This window comes from Puma concolor, chromosome D4, assembly GCF_028749965.1.
Source record: "Puma concolor isolate L17-30 chromosome D4, mPumCon1.1.hap2, whole genome shotgun sequence".
Lineage (NCBI taxonomy): Eukaryota > Metazoa > Chordata > Mammalia > Carnivora > Felidae > Puma > Puma concolor.
Genome location: NC_141679.1, coordinates 28918199 through 28941019, shown reverse-complemented (window position 1 = coordinate 28941019; position 22821 = coordinate 28918199). Strand labels below are relative to the sequence as shown.

At 44.9% G+C, this 22821-nt stretch overlaps 1 protein-coding gene across 1 annotated transcript in view; it reads left to right on the top strand.

Annotated features, from left to right (window-relative positions):
* Positions 1-22821, top strand: part of FBP1 (fructose-bisphosphatase 1) — a 27751-nt gene extending 4930 nt beyond the window's left edge. The window contains exons 2-7 of the mRNA XM_025931552.2: positions 7486-7648; positions 9949-10041; positions 16156-16296; positions 19538-19675; positions 20749-20868; positions 22492-22821. Of these exons, the coding sequence (XP_025787337.1) occupies positions 7486-7648; positions 9949-10041; positions 16156-16296; positions 19538-19675; positions 20749-20868; positions 22492-22683 (847 nt within the window). The 3' untranslated portion in view covers positions 22684-22821. The remainder of the gene's footprint in view (positions 1-7485; positions 7649-9948; positions 10042-16155; positions 16297-19537; positions 19676-20748; positions 20869-22491) is intronic.

Sequence of the window (22821 nt, the reverse complement as noted above, 5' to 3'; positions counted from 1 at the left end):
GTGAGGATTTGGGCAATTGATGGAATATCTCAGAGCCTCAGTTTTCCCACTTATAAGATGGAGACCACCATTTTTCTTCAACCTCGGAACGTTGTGTAAGGATGAATTGAGTTCATTAAACAGGTACCAATATCGTCATTACTTTGTTAGGCTGAAGATTATTATTATTTTTGTTATAAACTGGTATGTCTTTCTATTTTGCCTTTCAATCCATAGTAGTTACCCATGTGCACTCATACATTCCCAGGCATGTATTTCAGGATGGAACATTATATATTAGAGCAACATTGCACCATCAGGTCGATTACAGGAAACCTCCTATACTGCTCATGTGGTATCCAGAAAAGTTGCTTTAAAAAATTTTTTTTTAATGTTTATTTTTGAGAGAGAGAAAGAGCACAAGCAGGAGAGGAACAGAGAGAGAGGGACACAGACTTCAAAGCAGGCTCCAGGCTCTGAGCTGTCAGCACAGAGCCTGATGTGGGGCTTGAACCCACAAACTGTGAGATCATGACCTGAGCCAAAGTCATACACTTAACCGAGTGAGCCACCCAGGTGCCCCAATAGCACTTAAAAAAAATTTTTTTTTAATGTTTTTATTTTTGAGAGAAAGAGATACAGAGCACGAGTGGGGGAGGGGCAGAGAGAGGGAGACACAGAACCCAAAGCAGGCTCCAGGCTCTGAGCTGGCAGCACAGAGCCTGATGCGGGCCTCGAACCCACAAACCCTGAGATCATGACCTGAGCCAAAGTTGGACGCTCAACCAACTGAGCTACCCAGGTGCCCCATAAAAGTTGCTTTTATATATGGGGTTCTCTTGGTTGTTTGGTGGAAAAAAATAATAAGGAACTTCAGTTTTAATTTTGGAATTACAGATCAGTTAACATGTTTATTTTCAAATTTGCAGAGTTTATGATATTGAATTTTTCAAACTTTATCAGATTTATTTTATATTTCTTAAATTATCTTCTCCTTATTACCAGAGAGTGAACTGTAACTTCCTTTCCATACGAGAAGCACAGCCAGTCACAGGGAATCCTATTTGTCTGCTTTTGACTGGCAGGAACACAAGTGAAGGTTGGGGTTTGCGACTTTTGAACGCTGTTCTGGTTGGCATCTCTTCTTCAACGAATTTCTTTTTCTTTTTTTTTGCTCCAAGCATTTGTGTCAAAGTTTTGTTTTTTTTTTTCTTAATGTTTATTTTTGAGGCGGGGGGGGGGGGGGGAGGGGCGGAGAGAGAAAGAGGGAGACACAGAATCCCAAGCAGGCTCCAGGCTCCAAGCTGTCAGCACAGAGCTTGATGTGGGGCTTGAACTCACAGACCCCGAGATCATGACCTGAGCCGAAGCCAGTTAACCGACTGAGCCACTCAGGCGCCCTTTCAACAAACTTCCGATGTGACCCTTGGATATCCCTGTGTGGGTGAACAGTTGGTCATTTACCTCAGAATCAATCAATAACAGGTCTTATTACGTTCCACTGCAGTGATAAGTAGTAAATAGTAATCTGTCTTCCTTTCTCTTCAGGTGGGTGTTCTGAAAATGAGCTCTTTCATTTGGTTCTTTTGTTTGCTGTCTGCTGTCCTGTTGACGTCAGGAAGAAATGCTCTGGAGAGTTCTTCCCTGAGAGGGGTGTTGGCTCCAATCCTGGTCTCTCGGGCTGTGCTACAGAAATGTTGCTAAAGGCGGCTTTCCCCTGATCATCATAAATCACAAACTTTATGGCTGCGAAATGGCACATCCATTCTAGAAGTCATGTGCAAATTTGAAACACAATGCTAATATTTAATCCAAATGTCTAAGGCTTTTAAAATACTGGCCAAATTTAGCCTATCCTTTTAAGGAGTTCCCTATCATATGAATTAAAGCAATGTAGCTTTTTCAAATTTTTCAGGGAGGTTTACAGTGCAAGTGAAAGCAGATACTTTTCAAGTTGATTTTTGTTCCCCAACCTCCAAAAAGAGAACTCTTATGTGTCTACACCTTTAAAAAGGAACAATTCACAAGGACTCAAACCTTGACAGGATGCTTCCCACCCTTGAATTACTTAGACTGCAAGGCCAACAATTTGAGTAAAAATGGAGTGCATTTGAAGGTATTTCAAATGCAATACTATCCCCATTAAGACTCTTCAAATGCAAACTTTTGAGCACTTTCTTTTGTTGCCAGTTACCTGTGACACAGTTCTGCACTGGCTGACTTCTCAAAAGTTGCCGGCAAAACTGGTTTAGAGGTCATGGTTGCCCCTCCCCCATCATCAACTAACATTTACTCAGTGGACGCCTGTGGGGCTTGCTTGAGAACATCATGGCTGCCGTTTGGCTGCTGTGAACCAGGTGCATTGGTGGATTAACCCTCATCCTTACAAAATGTAGAAGCAGAAACAATCCATCAGGGAATTGAGGCACCTTGATAAATACTCAGAAGGAGAGACAGAATTTGGACCCAGGTGTCTCTGGTGCAGTGTTCTTGCCAGGACCCACCTTGGTTCTTAGCGTGGGTGTATTATTTCCAAGGAAAATTAGGGATGAGAATGGAATGATACCAATTCTTGCTCACTCACCTATATATGCCAGGCTCTATTCTAAGCCTATATCAATTCATTGACCCTCGCTTCCCCCATATATTACCAAGTAGATGTACTTAATTTTCATTTTTACAGATGAACCAAAGGTTAGAGATTTTAAGTGACTTTCCTTGGCTTGCTTAGCCTGTGACAGAGCCAGGACCTGAACTCCGGTAATCTAGAGTCCTAGCCTGTGTGATGAGGTTTTGGGGTGACGGTGGGGTTCAGAGCTGACGGTTAAGAAAGAATTCTTGAAGACATCTTTGGTGCAAAAAAGGTGATTTTATTAAAGCATGAGGACAGGACCTGTGGGCAGAAAGCTGCACTAAGGCTGTGAAGAGTGGCTTTTTATATACTTTGGGGCTGGGGGAGGTTATGTCAAAAGGGAAGTTTCCAAAGAGATTTTCATATGCTAAAGACTCACAGATTACTGGAGGCCTAGCTATTGTCAGGCCAAGGTTGTTCTTCCCTCTAGCAAAGTGTTAACATTGAGACCAGTAGGGAGTTCCTGGAGAAACTTTTACTCTGCCTGCCTCAAGTATCTCTCAATGGGCTGTAGGTTATACGGAGATTCAATTTTATCTGCCATTTTCTTCCTTCCTTTGTTCCCCCACATCACTATGGAGGAGAGGGTGGTGTTGGGGTTCCAGGAAAGGGAGTCTATAGGTTTCTGGAGATTTAGGCTATTGATAAAATTGCCTTTTTCTTGTAATTGACTAAGAGATTTGTAAACTGATGGAGACTCTGACCCGTCCAGCCATCTGTTTTCTGTCCTTTTCTTTGTTGTTGGGCAGCCAGGATTGTCTGAGGAATGTCACACATATCCTGCCTGGGGAAGGCAGGGGTAATGCTACTTGGTGCTTGCCCCTCAGCTTGATTTATGCTCCCTCATCACGTGGAGTTAAAGCCCATGGTGTGTGCCCTTTCCCTCTGTGATAACTTGCATTTAGGAAAAGCTTCGTTGGCAGATCAAATGACTAGCTCGGTCACAACTGATGACCCCATCTCTGCATGATCAGTGCCCAACTGAGTCCTCTGTGTGGGGTGGAGGGTGGAGCTCAGCCTAGAGGTTTACAGCTTGCTTAAGGCAACCCATTTTTTCACCTTTTGGCTTGATTCTCTTTCTCCACTGATCGTAAGGCATAGTTGGACTCTGGAAGGCTTTTTTTGACAGAGTTGTATTATGGTTTCCCCACAACCTTGCAGCCTCATTTGCTGCCTGATTCTGGCCCCAGGGAACTGCATATTGGGAACTGATGTAAGAAAGAGCCTCGTGGTGTGTGAAAGGGTAGTTGGTTCCGTGCCCTCCTGTTCACAACAGCTGGCACGAAAGTTGCTTCTACACCAGGCTAGGCTTCTGGCCTCTGCTGGGCTCTTCTGGAATCTGTCTAGAATTCTGGTTTGGGGAACACAGTTGATTCACTTTCCAAGCCCTAGTTAAAGTGGCCGGGCAGAGGCATGGGCCGCCTCACTAGAAGCCAAGGCCCACATCTGCTGTCCATCCCAAAGGCGGGTGACGCTGCTCTCTCCTTGTGGCCATCGGAATACACAGTGAAGGCTCTTTGTCACCTATCCTTTGGGGCCTTTGAGGAATGATGACTGATCAGAAGGCAGACATTTCTTGTTTCAAGAGGGTTTCTGAAAACTTGGGAGAAAATAAGCTCCATGTGTTGTTCAGCTAATTAGTTCCTTGAGGGTATTTCTGAGGACGTTTCTCCTCTGTCAGAGTTGCGGGAGCCCTGCATGCTTCTGGCTTTTCATTGGGCTGTGGAAATGTGTTCCCTCAGGGACATCTTGCAGCTCTTCTGAGGGCCCCTCCTATGGTGTGTTGGGGAGAAGCCCGACTGAGCATTTGTCCTGCCTGGCTTATCATCCCTGAGCGGAATAATGCAGGGGACAAACACGAGTCAGGGTAACTTTGTGTGCTAAGACAAAACGCAAAGAACACCCAGTGATAGGATATGAACTTGGTTGTAATTACTGTCAACGCGGCAGTCTGGGAACTCATTCTCCTGAACCCTGATTCTACCTCAGAATCACTTTCCTATGCCTTTATAAAAGACTTTCTTAAACACCAGGCGTCACCAGGGGAAACCCTGCCACAAGATGACCTAAGAAAGTTGTAAAGTACCTGAATTTTGAGTTTGAGGGGCCTAGAACATTATATCTCCATATATTTTGTTTTCATGTTTCACAAGCAACTGGAGGATAGTTGGGAAAGGGTCCTTCTCGTTAGAACAGAGGAGGGACCCTCAATGGCGTAAAGAGGAGAAAGGGAAAGGTAACCACCCAACCTTGCAGGGAGTTGGAGCCAGAGAGGTGGCCAGTTACCTGCACTGGTTTGGCAGGGAACATGGCCATTTCAGTGCCAGGTGTAGCACGTGTCCCCAGAGTGTTATATGGCGTACCTGACACCCGTTACAGAGAGGTGGTGTCACCCGCTGTGACCCAGAACAGGAGCTTAACACTTGGGGCAGCAGTGAGGAACCAGGCTGGTGGTCTTGACCATTCCAGAGCACTTACTGTTTCTTGTTTGTCTCACTCACTTGAATATAAGCTCTATGAGGGCAGTGGTCTCATCTGTCTTGCTCCACACTGTACCCCCAGCACTCAGAACATCTCCTGGGGGCATGATAAATATTGTGAAATGAATGGACACTCACACGAACCTCTAGGAAGCCTTGGAGTCTGACTCTTCTTCCCCCATACTGCTGGACGAGGTACCTGAGCAGGTGGGACATAGGCCGAAGTGTGAAATAGGCCTTTCCCATGCCTACCTCAGGTGCCTCGTCCCTCTGCCCCAGGCTTCCAGGCCTCTGTGGAGCTGTCCCCATAGGCCTGGCCCTCTGGAGACCGTGCCAGTGGCTTTCCCCGGCATTCTAAGGCGTGGAATGACCTTGAAAGTCCATTGCTCCTATACTCATTCCTTCAGGCTCAGGTTTCTGCTCTCCTGGGTGTATGCCATTCATTCATGCAGAAAGTGTTTATTGAGGGCCTACTATGTGCTGGAAGCCGGGACACAATGGAGGAAAACATACCCCTGTCGTCCTCCTCACAGGAGTGAAGGATAAACCATCCATGCTAACATGATGGGGGATGAAGCCTGGGGGCTCTCCGAACCCCCCGCTTCCCTTCCCTCAGCAGGTGCAGATCCCTAATGAGGGCTCCCTTGAGAGAGCAACCAAGATGATTAACATTTTTTCTTACTACTACATGCCAAAGGCTGTGCTAAGCCCTTTGCGTGCCTCATCTCATGGAATCCTCTAGCACCGCACAAGGTATCACTGCCCTCAGTGGGCTCATGCACCAAAGGAGGCACAGAGAGGAAAGCGACTTGCAGAGGTGAGGTGTGAGCTGGGTCTCTGTTAGAGAGCTCAGGTTCCTTTCCACAGCCTGTTTGCCTGCCTGAATTCATAGTGACTTTAGAAGGAGCAGCAGTGAGGGCCAGTGGGGCTAGGGAGGGAGGTGAATTTGGGTTGGTGGCCCTGCCAAGCCCCTGTCATTCCACCCAGAATCTGGCTGCCTTCTTTCTCCAGCAGCATCGGCCTCACCGTTGAGGTGAGAGAAAGATTATGTGGGGAGAGGACCCAACGCCTGGACCACGGGCTACAGCTGTGGGTCTGACAGATCCCTCGGTCTTTGACTCATGAACGAGGAGCGACACGGTGGGAAGGGTGGCAGTGGGCAGAGGGCTGGTGGGATGAGACACCATCCCCAGGTGGGCAGGTGAATGACATTGAGGCGGCACGAATGGTGGGCTTGCTGGGAAGCCGGAGTTACCTTCTGGAGACGGTCAGGCCAGGTCAGGCCAGGCCAGGCGTTTTGGGTGGCACGGTTCCCAGTGTTGGCTCAGGTTTGTCCGTCCAGCCAGAGACATGTGAGTTCTGTTTAGAGAAAACGCATTTGCAGGAGTTGAAGCAGGGGCTCCTGGGACCACTGGCTCCCAGGCAAGTGCTCCTGGCAGCCTCAGCGAGGGCTGCCACTGTGCCCCTTGTCACCCACTCTCAGCTGTTTGGCGGTGTCTTCAACGCTCCTACTTGCCCTCCCCACACGCAATCTCTTCTCTTGGACTGTGCATTTTCTCCAAAACGTTTCCCTCTTCTCAGTGTTCCTGCTCAACACCGGGCTAGAACAACCTGCCTCTTACTTCATTCTAGCAAACTAGGCTGCATTTTGCACAAGCCACTCCGCTTCTGGAATTCTGCAATTACTGACTTACAGGTACCTTGAAAATAAAGTAGAAACTCCAGATTTTCCACTTCCTGCAGCTTCTCACTTCTGCTCTGCTTCTCTGGTTCAGACAAGCCTGTTGCTGTCTGGGTGTGAGCTTCCTTCTCTATAAAATGAGGTGATGCGACCAGTCAATATTTTCTTTCAGGAGCTTTACAGCTCTAAAATCATAGCATCCCTTGTCTTTGCTCATATCTAAGGCTCCCTGCCCCTCCCCCCCCACCCCCCCAGAAGTTTCCCTTGCCTGCTGTACCTCTCAGCAGATTCATTCTGCATTAAACCTGTGCTTCTGGGAGGTAAAGATTGGTTTTGGGGGGAAGTGAGAAAGATCAGTCTTTTTAATATATAAAGCACAGATATACACTATATTTGTAGTATTCAAATTAAAATTTCATGGAGGAATGTGATTAGGAAAAAAAGCTAAAAAGCCTTCTTAGGGGCCATTAAAAAACGGTTGAGAAACATGGATGTAACCACAGACGTGTGCTGGGAAACTTGATAGGTACTGGACAGATGAATAATCCAGGGAGATGACCGTTCTTCTTGTTTTTTTTTTTTTTTCTCCCAAACCATGTGTCTTCCTTCCTGTCTTCTAAATCCTACTAATACCCGTTTCCAATGGGTTTATAGGTGCATTAGCATATTCTGGTGGTCATGGCTTATATTTTTGTGGCTTTTCTTTCCTCTAGCTATGGAATTGCTGGCTCTACCAACGTGACAGGTGACCAAGTGAAGAAGCTGGATGTCCTCTCCAATGACCTGGTTATTAACATGTTAAAGTCATCCTTTGCCACCTGTGTTCTTGTGTCAGAAGAAGATAAGCATGCCATTATAGTAGAGCCCGAAAAAAGGGTGGGTCTGCATTTCTACTGTTGAGGGGTTCAATGTAACCATTTTCTTCCTAGCTTTATAAATGGCTCCACTTGTTCAGCCAAGGTGGATTCCTAGGAATCATCCTATCTTCTTCTCAAACCATCAGTCATCATTCACAGACTGCACCTCACTTCTGTATCTGAAATTTACTGTCTACACCACAGTTCATGTCAATACCACCCCACCACTGAACTCATACATTGGAGAGACTCTTATGTACTCCTACTCATCCCCAACCCTAAATTTTTGTTGTCATGTTCAAGGCTCTTCAAAGTCTGGCTTCTGTTAACTACCTCTTTTGCTTCATCTCCACCCACCAAATAGCCAACCTTCACACTCACCTTTCTTGCCAATTTAAACTGCTCAGGCCGCCTGGGTGGCTCAGTCAGTTAAGTGTCCGACTCTTGATTTCAGCTTAGGTCATGATCTCACGGTTCGTGGGATCAAGCCCCGTGTGGGGCTCCATGCTGACAGCATGGGGCCTGCTTGGGATTCTCTCTCTCTCTCTGCCCTTCTCCCACTTGTGCACTCTGTCTCAAAATAAATACACTTAAAAAAAACTGCTTTCAATTCCTATCGCTGATTTATGCATTATAATCTATTTGGATCCCATTGATTTGATTGCTTCTTGAAGGCATTGATGGGTTATATTCTTTTATGTATCCCAGCATCTTGCCTGGCAGCTTGTAGGGACTCAACAATAAATTGTTGTTGAAGAAGTGAATGAAAGAGTATAGCCAGTTTTTGAAGAACAGCAATCATGATTTGAAAAAAACCTTTTGAGATGTGATGTGCACTTATGTGGGCTTTCTGCCTTTCCCTGTTTGAGATGAACTGGCGACAGGAGGAGTAGCATTAGAAAAAAGCAATTGGAGGATTAATTTAAAGAGGTTGGCTGCTACCCAGTTTTGACCTTTATAAGAGGGGCGGGGAGCCATATCGGATTAACTTGTTTTACATCATTCCTAAAACACCACTTCATGTCAGATTCAAAGTTCATGTTTTTCTCTGCTGGGCTTCTCAAGGTACTTGGCAGTTTTAGGCATGTGGATTGAATTTTGTGTTTAATATCCTCTATCAGTTACCTCAAACTTCCCTGACTGTAACATGCCTTGATAATCGGCATGTTTCTGTTTTCCAGATGACAGCTTCCTCTGCATCAGCCAGGGTGATTTGTTAAGAGCAATAGGTCAGGGAATCAGAGAAACCTCTTAATTTGATGCAGAACATTTAAAAACCACATCTTAAAGTGGTGGATTTGGAGATGGAAAATCCCCAGTGGTGTACTGGTAAACTCTCTCCCTCCCTCTCTCTCTCTCTTTTTAAAAAAAAATTTTTTTTTTAACATTTATTTATTGTTGAGAGACAGAGTGTGAACAGGGGAGGGGCAGAGAGAGAGGGAGACACAGAATCAGAAGCAGGCTCCAGGCTCTGAGCTGTCAGCACAGAGCCTGATGCAGGGCTTGAACTCATAAACCGCAAGATCATGACCTGAGCTGAAGTTGGACACTTAACTGACGGAGCCACCCAGGCGCCCCTCTCTCTCTTAAAAAAAAAAAAAATCTCTGATGTGTAGCACATGCCAATTTCAACTGTGTCAATACTCCCATAGTTTATTTCAAGCTACCAACATGACATCACTGAAAGCACAGTTGGGAAGAGATGTGCACCATTAGCTCTTGGGCACCCATAGGGACCAGCTCCAGCACACCGCTGAAAATCCAGTTCAAAGAGTGACATTTTGATAGTCCAACTACCACAGAGAGTTATGCCCTTTGGGAATCACAGTAGGGATATTGCTGAGAGCTCTGTGCGCTATAACCTCAAGTATCATTATTTATCTGCACGAGAAGATTTTTTACAGATCTTAATTCTGTCTTTGCTTCACCTAAGGAATTGTTACGTTTTTCCCCCTTATGAATAAAGAAAAATAAGTGACTAACCTTGTTTCTTTTTTTCCTCTGGCTGCCAGGAAACTCAAACCAAAATCATGATCCATCTGTATCAACAGTGTAGGAATTTTTGACTTATTTATCTGTATTTCATCATTTTCATCTAGACCCGTTATTCTGTGTTTTCTTTGCCTAATGATCTTTTGGGATGTATACTTTGTTGTTGTTTTCATTCTGTATGCCACCTTATCCCTTCCATGACAGAGGATAAATGACTCACATTTCTTGAACTTTCCCCTAGAGTCCCTTGTTTTATCCCCTTAGTGTATTCTTGTTGTTTTGCTATAATTTTAAAAGTAAAGTTGTATTTCCTTTTTCTCTGCTCAGGGTAAATATGTGGTCTGTTTTGATCCCCTCGATGGATCTTCCAATATTGACTGCCTTGTGTCCATTGGAACAATTTTTGGCATCTACAAAAAGGTAACATGTAATATGTCAAGCCCCTTGGTTGAGATAAAAAGAAAAGTTAAGGTTGAGCACCCAGTACTATTTCTCTATGGGTGAAGCTGTCAGAATGTATATCATGAAACTGGGAGGCTTGAAATGGGTTTGTATCTCAAGTTCCCACTTTTCCAGCATTAACGTCTTGATGATGATCCATTAAGTCGTTTAAAAGAAAATATAGGAAAACATGGGTGGGTGGGAAGAGAAAGCTATTTCTCTCTTTTAGCTATATCTTGCTTTCTTTTATGAGGGAAAATGAGAATAAAAATAAGGATCAATATAGATTTGTCACAGTAATCATACTATGTGAACTGAGAATTATATATACAACAATAAAGTAATAGTTATGTCAAAATTGTCCCTGAATCAGGAGTCTTCAAACCATGACTCCCTGGGGCCAAATCCAGCTCATTGCCTGATTTGTATGGCCTGTGAGAAGAAAATGCCCCTTTGCATTTTTATTTTATTTAAAAAATTTTTTTAAGTTTATTTATTTTGAGAGAGACAGAGATAGCACGAGTGGGGGAGGGGCAGTGAGAGAGGGAAAGAGAATCACAAGCAGGCTCTGCACTGCCAGCACAGAGCCCCATGTGGGGCTCGAACCCACAAAGCTGTGAGATCATAACCTGAGCTGAAACCAAGAACCAGACCCTTAACAGACTGAGCCACCCAGGCACCCTAGCCCCATTTGCATTTTTAAATGGCTGAAAAAAAAATCTAAACATTTTGTGACCCTTGACATTCATATAAAATTTAGTTTTCACTGTCCATAAATAAAGTTTTAATGGTGTATGGTCAACTCGTTTGCTCACATATTGCCCTTGGCTGATTTTGAGCTGCACCAGCAGGGTAAAGTAGTTGTGATGGCGATTGTGATGGTGAAGCCTAGAATGTTTACCCTCTGTCCCTCTGTGGAGGGTTTGCTGCACACTGGTACAGCATGGGGCCCCAGACTCCTGGCCTGGGTCTCTCGCTTATGTGAACTGGGTGGGTAACTCTACCTCCAGAGCCTCTCTTTCCTTCTTTTTTGGTGTGTGTGTGTGTGTGTGTGTGTGTGTGTGTGTGTGTGTGTGTATGTAATAACTCAAGTACACAGACTGGTAAAAAATAGAATGGGTCCCCATTGCCCATCATAAACATTATGAAATCTAAAGTATGTCATCTTGACTTCTGCCCCTCTTGTTTATTTTAGAAATAAAACCTCTGTAAAGCCTGAGCCCATTCCTTCATCTCAGTGGATGAGGCAGCTTCATTCAGCTGACCTCTGAGTTTCCTCCCAGCTTTCCTGTTCAGGAGACAGAGGGAGGCCACAGCTTGAGAGGCAGGACCACAGTTTGCACCTTATTTCTCAGAGTGATTTGTCTGGTGTTGCACATAATCTCCTTTTGAACACATGGAAAGTAGGACCACCGTGGGATGGTTTTCTTTCATCATTGGTATGGATTTTGGTTTTCTGTCTTGGCTGAGAGGCAGATCCACATCAAAATCAGTTTGGGTAATAGAAGATTCTAATGCTCATAACAAAAAGGCAAAGGCAACAACTCAGTTATTTTCCAAGTCATACCATGAAACATACATTCCTATTATAGACATGGAGGGAGGTAATTTTTACCTATCAAGTATCGAATCCACAGTAGAGCAAGAGAGGTTTCTAGCAAAATTCTTCCTATGATGGTAGACTCCTTCCTGGTTAATGACTTCACCAAAACTAAAGGAGTGTTGATGTTTGCCAGCCACAGTCTCTATCTCAAAACCCTAAATAAAGACTCTTTTAAGGAAAGAAAAAATCCCTAGAAAACTGAGAGCCAGAAAACTAGCTATCAACCAAAAAAAAAAAATATATATATATATATACATATATATATATAATACATATCTATCTATCTATCTATCTATCTATCTATCTATCTATCTATCTCAAAGCAGCTTGCAACAGCAGCTTGAATGATGAATGCTAAAACTCAACAACAGGTCTCCATGCTCTTAATAAACCTGAAGTGGCTCTCTTAAAAGCCAAAAAAAAAAAAAAAAAAAAAAAAAAAAGAGAGAGAGAGAGAGAAAAGAAAAGAAGAGTGTGACACCTGCCTTTATGTCATTTCAATTTTCAAACATCTTATTGATTCTTTGAAACCATTTGAGGGCTTGGGGTCGGGGGTAAACATCCATGTGTCTGATGCTTCAAGTGACACATTTACTGCTGTCAATGTGAGCTGTCAGCCCAGAGCCTGATGGGGGGCTCGAACTCACCAACTGTAAGATCATGCCCTGAGCTGAAGTTGGACATTTAACCAACTGAGCCACCCAGGTGCCCCTCATTTGGCCTTTTAAAGCATCAGAAAATAAGGTTGTTTTTGTTTTACATGTTTGGAAATGGCTTTCCTGCCCTGCCCTGTCCTGCTTTCCTTAAAAAAAAAAATGTTTTTTTTTTTTAAATTTTTTTTTTCAACGTTTTTTATCTATTTTTGGGACAGAGAGAGACAGAGCATGAACGGGGGAGGGGCAGAGAGAGAGGGAGACACAGAATTGGAAACAGGCTCCAGGCTCCGAGCCATCAGCCCAGAGCCTGACGCGGGGCTCGAACTCACGGACCGCGAGATCGTGACCTGGCTGAAGTCGGACGCTTAACCGACTGCGCCACCCAGGCGCCCCTTTTTTTTTTTTTTTTTTTTTTTAATTTTTTTTTTTCTTTATAAATTTTTTTTTTTTTCAACGTTTATTTATTTTTGGGACAGAGAGAGAGACATAGCATGAACGGGGGAGGGGCAGAGAGAGAGGGAGACACAGAATCGGAAACAGGCTCCAGGCTCTGGGCCATCAGCCCAGAGCCCGACGCGGGGCTCGAACTCACGGACCGCGAGATCGTGACCTGGCTGAAGTCGGACGCTTAACCGACTGCGCCACCCAGGCGCCCCTTAAATTTTTTTTTTTTCAAAAAAAAATGTTTTTAAGCTAAACCTGTTTCATATGAGATGGTTTTGGAAATATCCAGTCCCCACAACTAAATGTAGTTTCACAAGTGCTCGGGCAGTTTCAGAATCCAATTCAAGTCCTTTAACTGAGCACAGGGAGACTTATTAATTAATAGCCATATGGAATGCAGCTTCCTAACACTGACACTTACCAGTTCTATAGGACCTTGGGCAAAGTAACTAACTCTCTGTACCTCTTGTTTCCTTATCTGTAAAGGGGAGGTACTGAAACTTAAAAATAATGCCCCAAAAATAGTATCTGGCACAAAAAAAGTGTTTGATAAATGTTAGCTATTAATATTACTTGGTTTGTATGTGAACATTCAATGGAAAGTATCAGAACTCAAACTAAAGAACGGAATGAAAAAAGGGAGGGAGTGAGGGAAGGAAGGAAAGTAGAAGAAAATTATTGGTTCTCATAAGTAGAAAGCCCAGTGGATAGATTTGCTTCAGGTGCAGCTGCATTCAAGGACTCAGACCATGCAACCAGGAGACGCGTCCTCTCCGTCTCTACTGCGCTCCTCCTCTCTGGTGGCAAAACAGCGCCTAGCAAATCCAGGCTCACACCCATCCCTCTCAATTAAGTCGAGCAGAAGATGGAAGCCTCTTTTCCAACAATTGCAATAAGAATGTCATCTCATTGGGTCTGATTGGCTTGGCTTTGATCACCTGGCCATCCCTCAACCAATCACTATGGCTTGAGGCATGCGATGATTTTGTTGGCCAGGCCAGGGTCATGTGCCCCCCCTGAGAGCTGAGGGCCCGGGAGTATGTTAAGGAGATTAACAGTGAGTGCAGTTATCAGAAGGATTGTGGTTGCTGACCAGGCAAAACTTACCCATGTTCACTAGTGATTATAAACCCCTTGAGGGCAGGGCTTTGTTTTATTTATTTTTTGTAGGCTAGGTTGTCTAGTGTAATAGTAAATGAACAATATTGGCTGAGTTATGGGGGACTCTCAAATGCCTGTGAGCCCTTCCAAGGAGGGTTTGGCTGCCCCTCTGAGGGAAGACCAGATAAGTGACAAGATAGCATAGCTCCACTCTTGCCTGATATTCTCTTCCACTGCCTTAAGTCTCCAGACTCCATGATGTCTTCCTCATGAAGTGGTGTGGAGTAAAACAAACCCATACCTGCAGCAGGTGGGGCCTGGGATAGGTAGTGAAAGGTAGGGTCTAGAGACTTTCTCTAATTTTGCCTAGGGCTCATCGGTGGGTCCATGAGCATCTGCATGGGAATGTGATGGATCCCTTGGAACAAAGGCCTTCACTGCTGGGGTTTGAAGGAGGGAACCCATGCATTAGAAAGATCAGGCTAGGAAAGAATGCCTCTTAATCCATGATTCCATGGCATTATTTTCTCTGAGTGTGTGGATCATAGACAACGTGATCATTTCTTATTCTATGGAAGTCAGAGGGTAAGTTTTTCAGGTGGCGACATTTCAGGAAATGCTGTTTACCCTTGCACTGTTGGCACAGGCAGGCACAGATGGTTCCGGGTGAGATGGATCTTTGAGGGACTTTTCTTACTGGAGAACTCATTATTTCAAGACTTTAGTGGCTCCCAGTCAACTCATTCGTTTACATATTGCTGTTACCTGATTTCTCACTGCATTGGCAGGGTTAAGTAGTTGTGATAGAGGAAAATTGGAGGACTGAGTCCTCCCCTATGTCACTGGCTTTGAAGAAAGCTGGTTCTTTTTTTCAGGTTGGACACTGGCAAAATTTGGAGTTTGGGAAAACAACTCAAAATCTTGATAGCGTGATTGGTCTGTGTTTAGATGCAATGCACTGCTCTATGAACACAAACCAAACTAAATCAAATAACATGACCCAATCCAGCCAAAAAACCAACAAACTGCCTTAGTGAAAACCATTTATTAGACACAGGAGTGGGAATGAGGGGAAAAAGGAGAAAAAATGGCTTTTGGACTCTTCCTTTTTTATAAACTACAGTGCAAGAGTCATGTATGGTGCACAGTAAAATGCAGATTCCCCCTTAGAAAGTCTGGCTTAGTAAGCTTAGGCTGCACCCCCAGAATACACATTTTTAATAGGCGTACTGAGTGATTCTGATGCAGATGGCCTCTGGGCCACAGTGTCAAAAGTTACAGGGAAAAATTACCAGGGATGTTTTTGCTGGGATGACTTCCATCTCCGGCATTTTGATACAGATGTGTGTACTTATTTTCAGCTACTGGAATCTCTGATTGGGGAAGGAATAAATGAAATTGGCAGAAATTGCTCATTTTTTATTCTGTTTGAATCCAAGTAGAGAGTATTTGAGCTGAAAGATTTGTTTGGGGCTGTTTTGAGGACTGAAGAAGCCAATCAGGTGTTAATAAAGAAGATCCCCTTAAGGCGTCCCCTTCCTTAGTATCAAACTATGGTCACATGACCCGGTGGGCTATGTTTTTAATGAAAAATGAAAAGATTAGGGTGCATGTAATGTTCTAAGTGTGAGTATTGCTTTATTAAATTTGTGTAGTTGTGTGTGCATGTGCACGTGTGTTGGTACTGGTTTGTGGTGTGAGTGTATTTTTTTACTGTGGGATGTGATCAACAAAATGGAAAGCAACTGCCCTATCCTGGAATGACTCTGGAGAGATCTTCTAAATTCCCGTATTTCTGAGAATTGCTTGGGTGTGTGAGGCAATAGGCCACACTGCCCACTAAGGCACGCGCAGCAACTGGCCAAAGCCCACAAAATTGATTTCCTCGCCAGACTAACAGTCCTGCAGCCCAGGCTTAATATGTTTAAATAAAGATGGAGTAGGCAGGTGAAAGACATTGATGCCTGTAATAAGATTAAATTAGTGGGAGCTGGCAAGGAGGCATGCTCTTTTTCGAAAGTGATAATGGAGAAATGAGGGAATATCAAATTAGTAAAATTGGAGGAGGCCCCTGACTGGAAAGAAGGATCCAGATGCAGGAAATCTGCAGTATGGGGGAAGGCTGCTGTGGTAATGTAATCAGGATATTACTGATGTGTGGAGGAAGGCCCTTCTAGGAAGATGCCCTGTTGTATTAGGAGAGTACCTTGATAATGCATCTTGCTAATGATTGAACTGGAAAAAGGAAACATAAAACAAAAACATGTTGTGTTTTCTTTCTTATCCCAGAGTTCAGCTGATGAGCCTTCTGAGAAGGACGCTTTGCAGCCAGGCAGGAAACTGGTGGCTGCCGGCTACGCCCTCTATGGCAGTGCCACCATGTTGGTCCTGGCCATGGCGAATGGCGTCAACTGCTTCATGCTGGACCCGGTGAGAGACACTGTGTGAAGTTAGGTGCTTGGCTGGTGACTGCATATGTCTGTTATTTGTGTGGGAGAGTGAAGGGGGGGTATGTAGAGGTGGGAAATGAGGCCCACGGTGGGGCAGAGACGATGGAGTGGGGAAAGAGTGAGGGAGATGGAGGGGCACTGTGTATATCGTGAGAAGCCTACTGAGGTGAGAAATAATATTTGTCCAGAGCATAAGTGGGGGACTTTGTTCCAAGATTAATTCTTTAGAACAGACATTACCAAATGGATTCAAATGTCCACCAAGTCCAGGCAGGCCATGTAAGTGAATGCAGTGTGCTGGGGAAGGAAGACTGGGGCAATGGTGGGGAATGGGGAAAGCTAGCTGGAGAGGTCTAGCAATTGTTACTATTTGGGAATAGGGGCCCAGTCTTGCCAAAGCTTCCAATGTTTCAAGAAACACTGGATTTAAAAAATGTATGTGCTAGCCAACTAAAACACATTTATGGGCCAGATAGGGCCTGTAGATGGTCTGTTTGCCACTCAGTATCTCCGTTAAATAGCTTGTTTTGCAGAGGTGAATGGGTGTCCCAATGCAGTGGCTTACATTTCTTCAAAAATAGCTACCTAATTCATTTGATGTTGTGCTCATGCATGCACACCTTCTGTGAACCCTTGAAGTTTTGATAAGGCTTTGAAAAACTCAAGGAAGAGAACTTAAAGAGGGCAATGAAGATAATTCCTCCTGCCACCTTATAGAGAAAAGCTACCTTACAAAGAGGAGTCCAGGGTGCCGTGAAAATATTAACAGTTTTAATTTGTTGGTAATTCCTTCCACATGCCTGTTAATTGGAAGTATCTCTTTATTCAGGTAGATGACGGTTTCAACAAAGCAGATGAATTGGGGAAAGAAATCTCTTTAAATATCTGGCCCACTTAAAACCTGTTGAATGTAGAATTCAGTAGGTCGGCACGTTCATTGTGCATTCGATACAGTGCCCCAAAGGGAAAAGAACTGGGCTTATAAATACCTTTTAGTTTTCGACGAGTCCTCCTATGACAGTAACGAAACTTCATCTATTTGGTGCTTTTTGTTGACGCACTGAACACAAGGTATAGATGCCTGGCTGGCACCTGGAGGGAGACAGTTTGTTCCTGGTGAGGCCCTGGACTCTGTGCATGGCAGATGGTATAAATGAGAACGTAGGCTGCCTTGGCCCCCTACAATCTTGCACAACTGGACTTTGCCTCCTTGGAAGAACCGGTGCTTAATAGATAAACAAGGCTAAGGGAACAATACCAGATTAAGCCTCCAAATGAGGTGACCTCAGGGGAAAATAGTGGCAGAACCAGAGCAAAGTTCACCTGGAGCCCAGTGGACAGTTTCTGGAATCACTGATGTTTGCAGATTTACTGTTTTGCCAGAGATGTACTGCTTCCCCCAGACATTCTTCTGGTGACTTCTCTGTTACCTTTGAGTTGGTGGACGTGTAGAAAAATGAAATCTTTTCTTGTTTCCAGATCGTAGACCGGTGTCTCTGGGAGTAAGTTTCTGTGTATTTGATAGTCTTTTGCCATCCTGAGACCTAATGGCCCCTCGGTGTCTGGAAGAATGGTGCATGCCTGCTGTAATGGTCCCCTGCTGGGGACACCATCTCATTAACCCACTGCTCTCTGGTGCCTGCGGGGCGAACCTCGGACCCCCTTAGCGCTTTCTTTTCATTTTGGCTGATGGTTTCTGCTAAAAATACTGAGACAGCTCTCTCTGTGTTTCCAGCAGGCTTTAACTTTCAGAAGGCTTTTTAGTCTCTTGTCTGCACTTGCAAGAGACTTTGCTCCTTCATGTCTCGCATGCTCTGGCCAGGTACCAGGGCAGGGCATCTGGAAGCATGGCTTCATGAGCTCTCGGCACCTGTTGTGTGATGCATTTGTTTTCAAGACTTTTTTTCTTTCTTTTTTAAAATGCTTTTTAAAAAATGTTTATTTATTTTGAGAGAGAGAGAGAGAGAGAGAGAGGGGGAGGGAGGGGGAAGGGCAGAGAGAGAGGGGGAAAGAATCCTAAATAGGCTCTATGCTCTCCATGCAGAGCCCAACTCGGGGCTCAATCCCATGAACATGAGATCCTGACCTGAGTTGAGATCAAGAGCCAGTCACTCACTGACTGAGTCACTCAGGCGCCCCTCAAGAATTCTTTTCTAAATATAGTTATTTATTTATTTAGTTTTCTGATTATAAAAGAATGTTTCTACATAACTGTGGTCAGAATTTTTGGGGAAAAAAAGCATAAAAGGAAAAAAGAAGAATCACTCACAATGAAGCCTTCCAATGACCACTGTTAATTCCAGTCTCTTTTTCTCCTTTTCCTCATCCTTCCTGTTCTCCTTCCATTCTGCCTTCCCTCCCTCCTTCTATTCCTCTCTTTCTAGGTCAGACACACTCCCTGTCTGCAGGAACCACTCTCTGCTGGGGGGGAGGTAAATGGCTGGAGACAGGTGTATTGATACCTCCTTTCTTCCCTCTCACCTCCATGGAACAGCCCCCTCCCCACAGGACAGGTCTTCAAGCGCCCTCTTCTCAGGGCATGTGGGAGCCCCAAACAACCCTCAGTCCAGAGCAGTGGGAGTTAGGTGACACTTTCCTTCCAGATTGCCATCTCCTCTAAAGTACCTCAGCCCTAAAGGCATCAACTGAGCACTGGGACTTGGTGGCAGGACTGAGTTCTGAGAAACACTTTGCAGACCCCATCTCCTCACTGACCTCCCCTCTGGTAACCATCAGTTTGTTCTTTGTAGTTAAGAGTTTGGTTCTTGGTTTGTCTTTCTCTCTCTCTTCTTTTTTCCTTTGCTTATTTGTTTTGTTTCTTAAATTCCACGTATGAGTGGACACACAATTCTCAATCTCCCTCAGGCTTTGCTGCTGTTTTACCTATTTCTGCCCTCCCTGTTTTTGTATGGTTTCTCTCTTGTTTTACTGAAACCATTTGAAAGCAAACCCAAAAATTTCGATCCCCTAACAACATCTGCGGCAGCCTCTTCTCTTCTTTCCTTTTTGCCCACTGACTCTTCCCTTGTCCTGTTCGCCATTACTGAAGTGGCAGGCTGGGGACATAGTGTCCCAGCTCCAGGAGAAGCATCCTGTGCCCCCCAGCTTCAGGACCCCCAGCCCAGCTCAGTCCAACTCAGCCCAGCCCAGCCCAGCCCAGCCCTCACACAGGCCCCTGGAGGAGGCAGCTCATCACCTCTCCCTCTCCTTCCTGTTTCCAGGCCATTGGAGAGTTCATTTTGGTGGACAGGGACGTGAAAATCAAAAAGAAAGGAAATATCTTCAGCCTCAATGAGGGCTATGCCAAGGAATTCGACCCTGCTGTCACTGAGTATGTCCAGAGGAAGAAGTTCCCCCCGGTAAGTGAGGGCTCTGGGCAAGGGCCCGTGAGTTATGCACAGATCTGTTGGTTTATGATTTAGCCTGGAGGCTAAAGGTGGCAGGGATCACAGGGCCTTGGATTCCACTGTGCACTGACCCCATGATGAAATTCCCACCTAGTCCTGGGCACTGGAACCCCTGCCCTCAGAAGTCAAAGTCCGAGGGTCCGTGTCAGCCTTTGCTACTTTCTCTTGGCAGAAGAAAATTAGGATAATAAAGTCGCTGGATGAATGAGTTCGTTCATGGCAGTAAAACATTTCACTTCTGTAGTCCCTGATCTCAGATGGCACAGAATGTGGTTCTCGTACCCAGGTGCCCACCTTGTGGTGTCCGATGGATTTCTATCCACCATCTCAAGATTAAGAGTGTCCATCTTGGCATCTTTCTGAAGAGGTTACAAATTACCAAATACAAAGAGAAGGAATGGCTGTTTATAGAGCTGGTTCTATGCAGGAATATCCAGTTTTGTCATACTCCTACTTAAATGCCACTGAGGAGGAAGCCCAGATACTGTTTGGCATTCAGGGCCTTAGAGCTGGCCCCAGGCTCTCTTTCCAGCTTTACTATCTCTCTTTCCACTTTACCCTGGATTCCCCTCCCACCCCTGAAGCCTGCACACACACACTGCACCAGGGTCCTCCCCAGGCCCCTGGTGGACAGCATTTGCATTTGCCTTCTCTGTGTTGCCATATTTGCTTGGGTGGTTCCCTTCCCCCCTTGCCCAGCTCCTTAGCTTGGCAAAATCCTTCTCAGCCTGCAATGTCCCGTTAAAACGTATGATTTTGTGATGGCCGTCCCAACCCCATAACCAGAATCAACCCATCCCCGGTTGGGGCTTCTGCAGGTAGTTTGACCTATTGTGAGATGTGTAAGAATGGGGCTATTTGTTTCTGCTCCTTGGGAACAGGATATTCCTCACATTGCCTATCACAGCCCCAAATAAGCGCCTCGTAGGTGTTCATTAAATGACTGTTGAATCAGATGAGCATAGAGGACACAGAACTCATTTTCTTTGCGGCAACCCTAATTATTGTTAATCTTAACCTTGCAGGACAACACAGCGCCCTATGGCGCCAGGTACGTGGGCTCCATGGTGGCTGATGTCCACCGCACCCTGGTCTATGGAGGGATCTTTCTGTACCCAGCTAACAAGAAGAGCCCCAATGGAAAGGTAAACAAATCCCCTGAAAGGTGATTGAGAGGCAGTGGAGTTCCTTTGCAGCCCAGGGAATTTGACTTCGGAAGAAAGAAAGATGACAGTAGCTATTATATTGCCATTGTGCCCCACAGTAGGATGCTGAGGATATGTGTGGCATCTTCTTTCCTAGATTAGAGGTTGTCCTCATTAAAGCCAGGTGATATCAGCTCAAAATGGTCTCTTGAGAGCCCTTCCATTGCTAAAGATAAGTAATAGTGTTATGGTGAGGACGGGTGCTTCCAGTGGGTGCGTGGTTTGGCCTGGGAAAAATGAATGCCATTCATAATGTGAAATGAAACAGTTCAGCTTCATTGCCAAGGCAGAAAAATCGAATATGTATCCAAGTAAAGGTTTCCTTTGATTGCTTTCAAGAGGCATAAAATAGAAATAACTAATGAGCTGACATTGGCTGCTTGGAAAATGAAACCTTCCTAGGGAAAGAAAGACTCTCTGGGGAAACCTAGAGATTTCAGGGAAGCTGTTACCACTGACTGCACTGGTCTAATGCCCGCAGAGTCCCAAAGCCATGGGGTGAGCTGTGCTCGCTTAACACTGGCTGAGGGATGCCCCGCTTTTCTTCTACACAGTGACAGTATGTTTCCTTCCCAAGTATTGTCCCTTTGTTTTCCCCGATAGACAGACTGTCTTTTTTTTTTTTTTTTTAATGAAGGAATGGGAACAATAATCCCCTTAAGATAGTTAGAAGTGTATATGTTCCAGATATGTTCAGATCTCTGTTTACAGCTGGTGGTGTCCAGTTTGCTGAAGGCATTCTTATTTGCTTAAAACAGCGCCCTTGCCACAGCCACGTCAGGCATCTCAGCCTGTGTGATTAGCCTGCTCCATAGCACTTTTCTTTAATGCCTCAAAAAATTGTTTCTGAACACAGATATTGAGGTGCCTCCTTTTTTCCCCCTCAATTTTGCAACTCTGGCCATGACACCTGTATGGAAATAGAGTCAGGAAACACCTGCAAAAAGCTGTCTGCTCAATAGGCAGACTGCATGAAAATGAACACAATAAAAAAGTTAATATTTAAAAGTAAATGCCAAGATGTATAACATACTAAATCCCAACCCTGAAGCCTTTGGAGAATTGTAAAAGGAACGTGCACAGCGTTGCAAACAATATCATACTGTTTGGAGGAGCCAGTCTGCTTTCCAGATGTCTGCAGCCAGACACTACCATGGATGTTTAATGCTTTTAGAATAGGCAAAGCTCCATCCAAAACACACACCGAGTCACTCATTAGGTCCAGTTTCCGTGCTATAAAGAGAAGGGAACCATCAGTTCTGCCAAAATGTCATTCAGTCCTGAGTCCAGGTGGTCTGTCTCCCATTTGCATCAGGCCATCTATTGCTGGCTCTGGCTCTGGCTTGATGAATGGCTTAATTTAACCAAATGGTTAAGTTAACCATTTGGTCTTAGAGGCAGCCTTGGGGGTGGGGGCTATTACAACCTCATAGAAGGAAAGGGAGAGTTACATGTTACCTTGGAAACTCCCACTAGCTCTGTATTAGTTTGGTATAGAACGAATCCCTTTTCTATGTAATATTTTCTGGTGTGAGGGCGCTGCTCTTGGCTCTTTTTTTTCAGTTGAGACTGCTATACGAATGTAACCCAATGGCCTACGTCATGGAGAAGGCTGGAGGATTGGCTACCACTGGCAAAGAAGCTGTACTGGACATTGTTCCCACTGAGATCCACCAGAGGGCGCCAATCATCTTGGGGTCGCCTGAAGACGTGAAGGAGTTCCTGGAGATCTATAAGAAGCACGCTGCCAAATGAAGAAGTGGCCTTGCCCACACCAGAAAGAAGTGCCATTTACCTGGACCTTTTATCCCACACGGTGCTACCCCTTTCTGACTGCGCATCATACATTCCTAAACAGCAGAAATAAAAAGCATGCATATTTTCACTGTCAAA